This window comes from Oncorhynchus tshawytscha, linkage group LG31, assembly GCF_018296145.1.
Source record: "Oncorhynchus tshawytscha isolate Ot180627B linkage group LG31, Otsh_v2.0, whole genome shotgun sequence".
Taxonomy (NCBI): domain Eukaryota; kingdom Metazoa; phylum Chordata; class Actinopteri; order Salmoniformes; family Salmonidae; genus Oncorhynchus; species Oncorhynchus tshawytscha.
Genome location: NC_056459.1, coordinates 33,604,421 through 33,618,712, shown reverse-complemented (window position 1 = coordinate 33,618,712; position 14,292 = coordinate 33,604,421). Strand labels below are relative to the sequence as shown.

Below are 14,292 nucleotides of genomic sequence, written 5' to 3'. Positions count from 1 at the left end.
CTCTATTCTCTCTTCTTCTTCTCTATTCTCTCTTCTTCTTCTTCTTCTTCTTCTTCTCTATTCTCTCTTCTTCTTCTTCTCTTCTTCTTCTTCCTCCTCTCGATTCTGTCTGTTTCACTGGTCTAACAGGGGCTGTTGAGGGAGGTACGGGAGATAAGACCCAGTCACAGGCAAAAACTCCCCACAGACTTTAATCTCTCTTTCCATCCTCTTTCTGTCAGTCTGACAGTGTCCTTTCTCCACTAGTCTTTGTGCGTGTGTGTGTCAAATCAAATCAAATCAAATGTTATTTGTCACATACACATGGTTAGCAGATGTTAATGCGAGTGTAGCGAAATGCTTGTGCTTCTAGTTCCGACAATGCAGTAATAACGAACAAGTAATCTAACTAACAATTCCAAAAAACTACTGTCTTATACACAGTGTAAGGGGATAAAGAATATGTACATAAGGATATATGAATGAGTGATGGTACAGAGCAGCATAAGATACAGTAGATGATATCGAGTACAGTATATACATATGAGATGAGTATGTAAACCAAGTGGCCTAGTTAAAGTGGCTAGTGATACATGTTTACATAAGGATGCAGTCGATGATATAGAGTACATTATCTACGTATGCATATGAGATGAATAATGTAGGGTAAGTAACATTATATAAGGTAGCATTGTTTAAAGTGGCTAGTGATATATTTACATAATTTCCCATCAATTCCCATTATTAAAGTGGCTGGAGTAGAGTCAGTGTCATTGACAGTGTGTTGGCAGTAGCCACTCAATGTTAGTGGTGGCTGTTTAACAGTCTGATGGCCTTGAGATAGAAGCTGTTTTTTCAGTCTCTCGGTCCCAGCTTTGATGCACCTGTACTGACCTCGCCTTCTGGATGACAGCGGGGTGAACAGGCAGTGGCTCGGGTGGTTGATGTCCTTGATGATCTTTATGGCCTTCCTGTAGCATCGGGTGGTGTAGGTGTCCTGGAGGGCAGGTAGTTTGCCCCGGTGATGCGTTGTGCAGACCTCACTATCCTCTGGAGAGCCTTACGGTTGAGGGACAGATACCAGGCGGTGATACATCTCGATTGTGCATCTGTAGAAGTTTGTGAGTGCTTTTGGTGACAAGCCGAATTTCTTCAGCCTCCTGAGGTTGAAGAGGCGCTGCTGCGCCTTCCTCACGATGCTGTCTGTGTGAGTGGACCAATTCAGTTTGTCTGTGATGTGTATGCCGAGGAACTTAAAACCTGCTACCCTCTCCACTACTGTTCCATCGATGTGGATGGGGGGTGTTCCCTCTGCTGTGTGTGTGTGTGTGTGTGTGTGGGGGGGGTGTACAGTGAGAGGAGAATCTGGGGACTTAAATCCAATTAGGAAGACAGAACCATCTTTACATTCAACCTATATGTGATATTGAGACAGACACATACACATATTCACAAACCAAATATAAATGTGATATGGAGCTGCTGCCAGGTAGTGGGGAGATTTTTTACATGGGTTCTCCAGAAAATGTCAGTTACAATAATGTATTATTATTATTATTATAATTATTTAAATGAACAGAGGTTTCGTATTCGCGCCCCCTAGCGTCCGTGGGAAAAAGTGGGATTAAATTTGTCATCTCTCGCCCTCCGTATTTCTCATGACGACATATCGTCTGTGAAGAGCAGATTCTGGAAAGCCAAGCGAGAAAGAGGATTTACTGTTTATTTCTAAACAACACACGAAGTATCTGTCATTTGAGATTAAAAAAAAAAAAAATGGGTAAGTTACGATCTTGTGTTTCTAGACCGTGTGCCACACGGGGCGAGAGAATAACGAGCGTTTGGATCCATTCTTGTCAAATCCCTGCTAGCTAAATTAGCTAAGTGAACTCCCTAGTCGACGTAGCTAGCAAACAAAAAATATTGTTTATAATATCCATATACAAATATATACAAATATAATATCCATATATAATATATATATACAAATTGGCCACATTTCCTGGTAAAATGTTGTTCTAGACGACGGTTCCTTCAACAAAGTAACGTTAAGATACAGCGTTATAAACTAATTTAGCCATTTCAACAGCTAACGTTACATGCATCGTCTGTTAGCTAGTAATAAGCGTTTTGCTGTGTGTTAGAAGGTAACGTTAGCATGGAAGCTAACTAGTACGCAGGTGGTTAGCTAGTTAACTGTCAATTTAACTAGGTACTGAAGTTAGCAACCAGCCATACCACTGGTACGTTTATATTGACTCTGAGTTAACTAGGGTGGGCCACACCTACGTTATTTTTTTTGTTTGTTGACAAGCTAACGTTAACTATCGTGACGTTAACTAGTTGGCTATCTAGCTAGCTACATATACTCAAACGTTGCTACCACAAGGTTCATAACTGAACTAACTTAGCTTGCTCGCTAGCTATCATACGCCACTGAATTTAATGCATTGTCACATTTGTCACAAGACTGTGACCCAAGTGATGACTGCTGCTCAAGACCGCTAGCTAGCCAGAAGTTATTTCCAGTATGTTTTATTTTGAACTCGATGTTAGCCACATGTCAAACTCAAGACACGTGGAAAATGGCTGAATTTCTATTGATAGTGTAATAGAGATGTCTCAACTATCTAGGCAGGGAGGTGTCAGTTTACTTTTAGTTTGAGGGGAGAGAGGGGCACTGATAGAAAACACTGGAAGTGTGTGTGTGTGTGTCCAGTAGAGAGAACGAACATTATCACCTAGCCAAATGAGTATCATCACTTTTTTCAGGTTCTCTTTGTCCTCAACATATCTGACCACCTTCTCACTTGCTGCTTCTCTCTCCACCTTTCCTTCTGACCACTGACTAGTAGTGTTTCCCTCTGACCACTGACTAGTAGTGTTTCCCTCTGACCACTGACTAGTAGTGTTTCCCTCTGACCACTGACTAGTAGTGTTTCCTTCTGACCACTGACTAGTAGTGTTTCCCTCTGACCACTGACTAGTAGTGTTTCCCTCTGACCACTGACTAGTAGTGTTTCCCTCTGACCACTGACTAGTAGTGTTCTCCACATATCTAACTGTCCTTCACTTGTTCCTCCTTTCTCACTCTCTGCACTTTTAAAAGTAGTTAGCTCATGCATGATGAATCTATCATGTCGTTATCAGACAGTTGCCCTTGTGTTGAGTGGCTCACTTCTCCTCTGGTCAAACTAGTTTGTACTCACTGAGCAACATCAACATGCCAATCGCCCTCTGTGCTGTGTGTGTTTCAAGAGTTCAAGTTGTATTAATCATATGTACATGGTAGAGGTCGACCGATTTATGACTTTTCAATGCCGGTACCGATTATTGGGGGACCAAAAAAGCAGAGTAATCGGTCATTTAAAAAAAAAAGTGAATTAATTTATTTATTTGTATTAATGATAATTAAAACAATACTGAATGAACACTTTTATTTCAACTTAATATAATGCATCAATCAAATCAATTTAGCCTCAAATAAATAATGAAACATGTTCAATTTGGTTTAAATAATGCAAAAGCAAAGTGTTGGAGAAGAAAGTAAAAGTGCAATATGTGCCATGTAAAAAAAGCTAACGTTTAAGTTCCTGGCTCAGAACATATGAAAGCTGGTTATTATAGGACTTTCTCTCTATACCATTTGTATTTCATACACCTTTGACTATTGGATGTTCTTATGTGCACTATAGTATTGCCAGTGTAACAGTATAGCTTCCGTCCCTCTCCTCGCCTCTACCTGGGCTCGAACCAGGAACACAACGACAACAGCCAGCCTCGAAGCATCGTTACCCATCGCTCCACAAAAGCCACAGCCCTTGCGGAGCAAGGGGAACAACTACTCCAAATCTCAGAGCGAGTGACGTTTGAAACGCTATTAGCACTCACCCCGCTAACTAGCTAGCCATTTCACATCGGTTACACCAGCCTAATCTCGGGAGTTGATAGGCTTAAAGTCATAAACAGCTGCTGGCAAACGCACAAAAGTGCTGTTTGAATGAATGCTTACGAGCCTGCTGCTGCCTACCTCCGCTCAGTCAGACTGCTTTATCAAATCATAGATTTAATTATAACATAACACACAAATACGAGCCTTTGGTCATTAATATGGTCGAATCCAGAAACTATCATCTCGAAAACAAAACGTTTATTCTTTCAGTGAAATTCGGAACAGTTCCTTATTTTATCTAACGGGTGGCATCCATAAGTCTAAAATTCCAACCTTCAATGTTATGTCATAATTACGTAAAATTCCTGCAAATTAGTTCGCAACGAGCCAGGCGGCCCAAACTGTTGCATATACCCTGACTCTGCGTGCAATGAACGCAAGAGAAGTGACACAATTTTACCTGGTTAATATTGCCTGCTAACCTGGATTTATTTGAGCTAAATATGCAGGTTTAAAAATATATACTTCTGTGTGTTGATTTTAAGAAAGGCATTGATGTTTATGGTTAGGTACAGTCGTGCAACGCTTGTGGAGCAACGACAATCTTTTTTCGCGAATGCGCACCGCATCGATTATATGCAACGCAGGACACACTAGATCAAATCAAATTTATTTATATAGCCCTTCGTACATCAGCTGATATCTCAAAGTGCTGTACGGAAACCCAGCCTAAAACCCCAAACAGCAAGCAATGCAGGTGTAGAAGCACGGTGGCTAGGAAAAACTCCCTAGAAAGGCCAAAACCTAGGAAGAAACCTAGAGAGGAACCAGGCTATGTGGGGTGGCCAGTCCTCTTCTGGCTGTGTGGAGATTGTGGAGATTATAACAGAACATGGCCAAGATGTTCAAATGTTCATAAATGACCCGCATGGTCCAATAATAATAAGGCAGAACAGTTGAAACTGGAGCAGCAGCACGGCCAGGTGGACTGGGGACAGCAAGGAGTCATCATGTCAGGTAGTCCTGAGGCATGGTCCTAGGGCTCAGGTCCTCCGAGAGAGAGAATTAGAGAGAGCACACTTTAATTCACACAGGACACCGAATAGGACAGGAGAAGTACTCCAGATATAACAAACTGACCCTAGCCCCCCGACACATAAACTACTGCAGCATAAATACTGGAGGCTGAGACAGGAGGGGTCAGGAGACACTGTGGCCCCATCCGAGGACACCTTAAGCCATGTTTCAGTCAGGCCAATCACATCAAGATTATGATCAGTGATTAGTTCATTGACTATAGATAAACTAGTAATATCATCAACCATGTGTAGTTAACTAGTGATTATGATTGATTGATTGTTTTTTATAAGATAAGTTTAATGCTAGCTAGCAACTTACCTTGGCTTCTTACTGCATTCACATAACAGGCAGTCTCGTGGAGTGCAATGTAATCAGGTGGTTAGAGCGTTGGACTTAACCGTAAGGTTGCAAGATTGAATCCCCCGAGCTGACAAGGTAAAAATCTGTCGTTCTGCCCCTGAACAAGGCAGTTAACCCACCATTCCTAGGCCGTTATTGTAAATAAGAATGTGTTCTGAACTGACTTGCCTCGTTAAATAAAGGTGTATAAAAACAAACAAAAACAAAAAATAATTGGCCCAAAAATACCGATTTCCGATTGTTATGAAAACTTGAAATCGTTCCTAATTAATCGGTCGACCTCTAGTACATTGTATTCACCGTCCGATGAAATGCATTACTTGCTGGTTCTCTCTTGACAATGCAACAACACTAAATGATAAAATATCTGAATAAGAACAAAGTAAATGTCCTAGTAGAATAGAATATATATATATATATATATTTTTTTTTAAGCATAACTATAATACAGGAAGGCACAATTTATAGTGTAATATTTACACATGTATCAAGGATGTATCAAGGGGAGGGGATTTGGGGGGACAAGTGTTTAAATTGTGCAATATTAGCAATAATAAACGAGTCTGGTAGCATCAGTTGTGATGTGGGTGTGGATATATGTACTGTTTTGTCTATGTGGGTGTGGATATACAGTGGGGAGAACAAGTATTTGATACACTGCTGATTTTGCAGGTTTTCCTACTTACAAAGCATGTAGAGGTCTGTAATTTTTATCATAGGTACACTTCAACTGTGAGAGACTGAATCTAAAACAAAAATCCAGAAAATCACGTCTGATTTTTAAGTAATTAATTAGCATTTTATTGCATGACATAAGTATTTGATACATCGGAAAAGCAGAACTTAATATTTGGTAAGCATGTAGAGGTCTGTATGATAATTACAGACCTCTACATGCTTTGTAAGTAAGAAACACTGCCGAATTTGCAGGTTATCAAATACTTGTTCTCCCCACTGTATCTACTGTTTTGTCTGTGTGGGTGTGGATATATGTACTGTTTTGTGTGTGCTAAGTTGCGAAAGGTTAAGTTCAGAGAGTCACTGCAGGTGGTCAGTTCAAGTGTTCAACAGTCTGATGGCTGGTAGATAGAAACTGTGTCTGAGGCTGTTGGTAACAGACCTCGTGCTCTGATACCGTCGGGCTGACTGCAAGGGAGTGAACAGCTCATGGCTGTGGTGTGTGCTAGTGATTTGGGGGGGGCACAATATTCTTTTTTTACAATATCACAACTTTTCTGAGGTAGTTGGCTGTACCTGCACAAACTCCAGTATTTTATGGAGCCAATTTGTTTTCAGTACTTTTTATTTCCATGACTGATCAAAACTGTTTTTCTCATGGCTCTCTCTTGTCCCTCTGCAGCGGACATATGATGAGAAATATGTTTGGAACATCAAATTGCAATATAAATCGCAGTATTGAATCACAATACATTTGGAATTGTGAGAATCGCCATACAAATCATATTGGCACCTACGTATCGTGATAATATCGCATTGTATGTTCCCTGGCAATTTCCTGCTCTAATGTGTGGGGTGCTTGATGGTACCGCAGGACTTTCTCAGGTACCGTTTTCAAGTAGATGCCCTGGATGTGTGTGAATGCGGCCCCGGTGATGTACTGGGCTGTCTTCACCACCTGCTTGGAGGGCTTTGCGGTTGTGGGCGGAGCAATTCCTGTACGAGGCAGTGATGCAATCGGTCAGGACGCTCTCGATGGTGCAGCAGTTGCTCACCTTTCCTCTGACTGGAGTATGTTCGTGGTTGCCTCTGGAGATAATCAATGAATACACCGACTCAGTCACCGGATTCATACATTTTTTTAAAAAATGCATAGATGATGTGATAAGGATAGTATCTTTCAAAATGAATCAAAAACCATGGATTGATAGCAGCCAATGTGGTTAGCCTCTAAGGGATCGGTCCCCCCCCTGCGGGACAGTTGAACTAGTCTAAAATTTGGCCCATGCACCGCTGCCATCTAGTGGTCAAAATCGAAATTTCGCCTGGCCTGGAATAATACATTGTTCTTTCTCTTGCATTTCAAAGATGATGGTACAAAACAATACAAGAAACCCATGTTTTATCTTCTACCATATCTGTGTTATATTCTCCTACATTCATTTCACATTTCCACAAACTTCAGTGTTTCCTTTTCAAATGGTACCAATAATATACATATCCTTGCTTCAGGTCCTGAGCGACAGACAGTTAGATTTGGGTATGTTATTTTAGGTGAGAATTGGGGGGAAAAAGGGTTGGATCCTTAATTAAGCAGGATTAGGCAGCCGCCTACAAACATGATCAAAATTGGAAAAACATTTATGATGAATTAATATTGATTCTAAATATAATTCTATGAATAGGTCCCACGGCCGGCCCGTCCGTTAGGCAGGATTAGGCACCAGCCTACAGCATCAGTTTTGACGAGGACAGCTTTTTCCGAGATGTTGAACAAGACGCAGCTCCAACAAGATAAGATCTCACGTTATTCCGCCCAAAAACAGTAACTTCTCTCACCCAGTGGCATTAGGGCTATATAGGTGAGCGCTGATGCTTCCCTAAATAAAACTAAATATTTATTTAGTTTGTCCTTTCCCAGCTCGCCTCTCCAGGGTGCTGTTGGGGAGACATCATCAATTTTGTTTAACATACACTGAACATGAATGTAAAGTGTTGGTTTCTTGATCTGAAATAAAATATCTCAAATGTTCCATACGCACAAAAAGCTTATTTGGGCAGAACTTTGTTTACATTCCTGTTCGTGAGCATTTCTCCTTTTCCCAGATAATCAATCCACCTGACAGGTGTGGCATATCAAGAAACTGATTAAACAGCATGATTATTACACAGGTACACCTCGTGCTGGGAACAATAAAAGGCCTCTCTAAAATGTGCAGTTTTGTCACACTACACAATGCCACAGGTGTCTCTACTTTTAAGGGAGCGGATACCGGATACACACCAGATACCGACTGGTTTTCTGATCCACACCCCTACTTCTTTTTAAAGGTGTCTGTGAGCAACAGATGCATGTCTGTATTCCCAGTTGTGATATCCGTAGATTAGGGTCTAGTGAATTTATTTCCATTGACTGATTTTTCCTCGTATGGACTTTAACTCAGTAAAATCATTGAAATTGTTTATTTTTTGTTTAGTATACATTTTTGATTAGCACAATGTCCCCGAGCTTGCCGGGGAGACGGCACAATGTCTTAATTTAGTTTTATAATGATCTCACATAGAGGTTGACTGATTCATCGGAATGGCCGATTTAATTATGGCTGATTTCAAGTTTCATTAACAATCGGAAATCTGTATATATATTTTATTTACACATTTTATTTATTTGTACACTATTTAATCTTTATTTAACCAGGCAAGTCAGTTCAGAACACATTCTTATTTTCAATGACGGCCTAGGAAAGGTGGGTTAACTGCCTCGTTCAGGGGCAGAACGACAGATTTGTACCTTGTCGACTCAGGGATTCAATCTTGCAACCTTCCGGTTAACTAGTCCAACGCTCTAACCACCTGATTACATTGCACTCCACGAGGAGACTGCCTGTTACGCAATAACTATATTGCATAATACAAGTCAATTTCTCAAATAACACACACAATAACAGCTAAGTTGCTAGCTAGCATTAAACTTATCTTATAAAAAACAATCAATCATAATCACTAGTTAACGACACATGGTTGATGATATTACTAGTTTATCTAGCGTGTCCTGTGTTGCATATAATCGATGCGTTGCGTATCGTTGCTCCAACGTGTACCTAACCATAAACATCAATGCCTTTCTTAAAATCAATACACAGAAGTATATATTTTTTAAAGTCGAGGCTTCCCCATCCACAACCTGTGGGCGGGCATGAATGCATGGAACCATCTGGACACATCACGATCCCCCCCACCCCCACCCCCCAATACTGTCTTGGGCCTTGGGGTGAGGCAGCAGCACACAAATCATTACAGCAGGCCTCTGTGTGGGCTAAAAACTATTCTGATTTGAACGAAACATGTATTTTTAAGATTGTGAATGTTATCCCATCCCCTGTGGTGGTGGGTGTGGCTTGCAGACAGAATGCCAGATCGTGAATGTTATCCCATCCCCTGTGGTGGTGGGTGTGGCTTGCAGACAGAATGCCGGATCGTGAACGTTATCCCATCCCCTGTGGTGGTGGGTGTGGCTTGCAGACAGAATGCCAGATCGTGAACGTTATCCCATCCCCTGTGGTGGTGGGTGTGGCTTGCAGACAGAATGCCAGATTGTGAAGACTATATACCGCTTCATGTTAAACATTTTTGCTCTTGTGCTGCTTCTGGTAACGAGTCTGGCGTCCAGTCTGGCTGCTTCTGGTAACTGGTCTGGTGTCCAGTCTGGCTGCTTCTGGTAACTGGTCTGGCTGCTTCTGGTGCTGGTCTGTGTCCAGTCTGGCTGCTTCTGGTCTGGTCTGGTGTCCAGTCTGGCTGCTTCTGGTAACTGGTCTGGCTGCTTCTGGTAACTGGTCTGGTCCAGTCTGGCTGCTTCGTAACTTGTCTGGTGTCCAGCTGGCTTCTGGTAACTGGTCTGGCTGCTTCTGGTAACTGGTCTGGCTGCTTCTGGTAACTGGTCTGGCTGCTTCTGGTAACTGGTCTGGTGTCCAGTCTGGCTGCTTCTGGTAACTGGTCTGGCTGCTTCCAGTCTGGCTGCTTCTGGTAACTGGTCTGGCTGCTTCTGGTAACTGGTCTGGTGTCCAGTCTGGCTGCTTCTGGTAACTGGTCTGGTGTCCAGTCTGGCTGCTTCTGGTAACTGGTCTGGCTGCTTCTGGTAACTGGTCTGGCTGCTTCCACTGGTCTGGCTGCTTCTGGTAACTGGTCTGGCTGTGGTAACTGGTCTGGCTGCTTCTGGTAACTGGTCTGGTTGCTTCTGGTAACTGGTCTGGCTGCTTCTGGTAACTGGTCTGGCTGCTTCTGGTAACTGGTCTGGCTGCTTCTGGTAACTGGTCTGGCTGCTTCTGGTAACTGGTCTGGTTGCTTCTGGTAACTGGTCTGGTTGCTTCTGGTAACTGGTCTGGTTCCAGTCTTGCTTCTGGTAACTGGTCTGGTTGCTTCTGGTCTGGTCTGGTTGCTTCTGGTAACTGGTCTGGTTGCTTCTGGTAACTGGTCTGGTGTCCAGTCTGGCTGCTTCTGGTAACTGGTCTGGTTGCTTCTGGTAACGGGTCTGGTGTCCAGTCTGGTTGCTTCTGGTAACGGGTCTGGTTCCCAGTCTGGCTGCGTCTGGTTCCCAGTCTGGCTGCGTCTGGTTCCCAGTCTGGCTGCGTCTGGTGACCAGTCTGGCTGCGTCTGGTGACCAGTCTGGCTGCGTCTGGTGACCAGTCTGGCTGCGTCTGGTGACCAGTCTGGCTGCGTCTGGTGACCAGTCTGGCTGCGTCTGGTGACCAGTCTGGCTGCTTCTGGTGACCAGTCTGGCTGCTTCTGGTGACCAGTCTGGCTGCTTCTGGTGACCAGTCTGGCTGCTTCTGGTGACCAGTCTGGTACCATGACTGCACAAATGCTGAGTTGGGGCAGTTTGCACAGTGGTCAGTCGGCTGGCTGATCAGGCACTTCCTGCTAACTCAGCAATTAACTCTCCTGAATCAATGTTTTTGTCTGCCAGCTGAATGCTGGAGAATAGAGCTCTGTCTGTGGGCTGCATCCCTGTGTCTGTGGGGCAGTGTTGTCTGTGTGTTTCCACTGTGTGTGTGTTTGGTTTATTACAAGTCAGAGAGAAGTTCACTTGGGCTATATGTAAGTCTCTATTTGCATATCTGGTGTGTGAGTGTGGACTCATCACATACTCCAGTGTAATTTTACCCATGTGGCCGTGCTCTGTTTCCAGGAGATTGTTTATACTGGGCTCACATAAACCCCCCGTGACCTCACCAAGTCTATACTCTGGGATCTGAGACACACACAATAGACTTCCTGTGGAAGAGTGTAGTTCCTTGGGAAATGTGTTACTTCTCAGTGTTTTTCCTGACGACTGTTGCTAGACTTCATTTTGTTAAAGGCCTAACCGTTCTATGATAAACTTTGTCAAATAAAAATAAAAAAGTTATCTCCTTAAGATCGGATTAGTTGGACTTATTGTTATAAAGATGATCTAACGTGTGTGTGTGTGTGTGTGTGTGTGTGTGTGTGCGCGCTTCAGAGCCGTCAGCCAGTCCAGCGAAGGATAACCACAGGATGAACAGCTACAAGAACAAAGCCCTGAATGTGGAGGAGATGAGACGCAGGAGAGAGGAGGAGGGTGTCCAGCTGAGGAAGCAGAAACGAGAACAACAGGTACACATCCTAGAGCTGGTAGCCTAGAGCACCTAGAGCACCTAGAGCACCTAGCCTAGAGCACCTGGAGAGCTGGCCTGGCCTAGAGCGCCTGGCCTGGCACCTAGAGCACCTGGCCTAGAGCACCTGGCCTGGCCTGGGCGCCTGGCCTGGGCGCCTGGCCTGGGCGCCTGAGCGCCTAGCCTAGAGCACCTAGCCAAGAGCACCTGGCCTAGGGCACCTGGCCTAGAGCAGCCTGGCCTGGCTCACTGCACCAGGAGATGTACAGAACCTAACCCACCCCTAGAGCACCTAGCCTAGCACTGGCCCTAGCACCTGGCCTAGAGAACCTGGCCTAGAGCGCCTGGCCTAGAGCGCCTGGCCTAGAGCGCCTAGAGCACCTAGCCTAGGCACCTAGGCCTAGCCTAGAGCGCCTAGCCTAGAGCGCCTAGCTAGAGCACCTAGCCTAGAGCACCTAACTCACTGCTAGTGTCTAAACAGGAGAGGTACAGAACCTAACCCACCTGTATAACACCTTTTAAAAAACATTTTTTAAACCTTTATTTATACAGGTTTTTCTTGTTGAGATAACATCTCTTTTCCAAGAGTATGTAGTATGTCCAGCCAATGTAGCAATGACATGATTAGTAACATGCCTGGCATTTGAAAATACCATGCAGTTTGTTTTACCCGAATTTAGAACCAGCTTTAAATCATGTTAAATGCTCTTTGGGCATTTTCAAAAGCTAACACCTAGCCGACAACACCTAGCCGACAACACCTAGCCGACAACACCTAGCCGACAACACCTAGCCGACAACACCTAGCCGACAACACCTAGCCGACAACACCTAGTCCACTGCTAGTGTCTAAACAGGAGAGGTACAGAATCTAACCCACCTGTATAACACCTACCACAGTTTACTATCCTCTTCCTAGGCAGAATACACACACAGACACACACACACAGATACACACACACACAGACACACACACAGACACACAGACACAGACACACACACACACACACACAGACACAGACAACCACACAGACACACACATAACACCACACAGACACAGACACATCCACTTCCACAGGCAGAACACACACACACACACACACACACACACACACACACAGAGAAACTGATCTGCTGTTGCTCTCCTGTATTTGGCAGCTGTTCAAGAGGAGAAACGTTGATATGTTGAACGAGGAGGGAGTCATGTTTGAGAGTCCACTGGTCGACTCGTATGTGGACTCCACAGCCACAGAGGAAGGTGTCCTAACGAGACGCCTGGTGGAAATGCTCTTCTCAGAGGACCCAGAGCTCCAACTCACCACCACACAGACATTCAGGAAACTACTGTCCAAAGGTACCAGGCTGTTCAGTGAATATCACCAGGATATTCTGTCGTCCCTGTGTATAGCCGTGCCCTTCACTCCTTGTCCAAGGGACCCCGGGCTGTTGTCCCTCCTGGAGGGGGGCTGTTGTCCCTCCTGGAGGGGCGGGCGGGCGGGCATCTGGCTGTTGTCCCTCCTGGGGGGGCGGACGGACGACGACTCTCGGGCTGTTGTCCCTCCTGCTCCAAGCCCAGCACTAACTCTGCTGATTCGGCTACCTCCCTCTAGGGTGGTAAAGGTTGAGTCCATGGTGCTAATTGTTACATCATTACTCTTATATTCTGTCTGATGTGTTCCAGAACCCAATCCACCTATTGACGAGGTCATCAACACCCCAGGCATTGTAGAGAGGTTTGTAGAGTTCCTCAAGATGAGCGTCAACTGCACATTACAGGTGAGACCTTGGAAATATTAGGAAACAGTTTGTATTGGTAAAATTGAAAAGTTAACCCAGACAAATACTAGAAACTTAAGAGGATGGTCAGGCTTTTCATTTACTACTAATACATTGTGGATATTGTTGTGAATTATTGCTGTCTACAATAACATTTATGTCGTCAAGTTTTATTACACAATACCTGTGTGTGTGTGTCTGTGTGTGTGTGTAGTTTGAGGCAGCCTGGGCCCTGACCAACATAGCATCAGGTACATCCATGCAGACTAACATAGTAATCGAGGCAGGAGCAGTCCCCATCTTTATAGAACTACTCAACTCGGACTTTGAAGATGTTCAGGAACAGGTAAAGGCTGACCCCGTGTTCATACAAACAGTCATGGAGTTGTTTTATTACAAGACCGTCTATAATTTATACCTAGCTGTGGTGTTGGTACGATCAGAACCTTCTCTCTACTCTCCTTCTCTCTCCTTCTCTCCTTCTCTCCTCTCTCCTTCTCTCCTCTCTCCTTCTCTCCTTCTCTCTCCTTCTCTCCTTCTCTCCTTCTCTCTCCTTCTCTCTCCTCTCTCCTTCTCTCTCCTCTCTCCTTCTCTCTCCTCTCTCCTTCTCTCCTCTCTCCTTCTCTCCTCTCTCCTTCTCTCTCCTCTCTCTCTCTCTCCTTCTCTCCTTCTCTCTCCCTCTCTCCTCTCTCCTTCTCTCCTTCTCTCTCCTTCTCTCTCCTCTCTCCTCTCTCCTTCTCTCCTTCTCTCTCCTTCTCTCTCCTCTCTCCTTCTCTCTCCTCTTCTCTCCTCTCCCTCTCTCTCTCCTTCTCTCTCCCTCTCTCTCTCCTTCTCTCTCCCTCTCTCTCTCCTTCTCTCTCCCTCTCTCTCTCCCTCTCTCTCTCCCTCTCTCCCTCT

At 44.4% G+C, this 14,292-nt stretch overlaps 1 protein-coding gene across 2 annotated transcripts in view; it reads left to right on the top strand.

Annotated features, from left to right (window-relative positions):
• The first annotated feature begins 1,637 nt into the window (after positions 1–1,637).
• Positions 1,638–14,292, top strand: part of LOC121841456 (importin subunit alpha-7-like) — a 31,993-nt gene continuing 19,338 nt past the window's right edge. For both annotated transcript variants that reach the window (XR_006080477.1, XM_042309846.1), the window contains exons 1-5: positions 1,638–1,759; positions 11,487–11,620; positions 12,778–12,973; positions 13,301–13,395; positions 13,610–13,741. Coding sequence is in view for 1 of the 2 variants with exons in the window: in XM_042309846.1 (XP_042165780.1) it covers positions 1,756–1,759; positions 11,487–11,620; positions 12,778–12,973; positions 13,301–13,395; positions 13,610–13,741 (561 nt within the window). In the remaining variant the exon portion in view is untranslated. The remainder of the gene's footprint in view (positions 1,760–11,486; positions 11,621–12,777; positions 12,974–13,300; positions 13,396–13,609; positions 13,742–14,292) is intronic.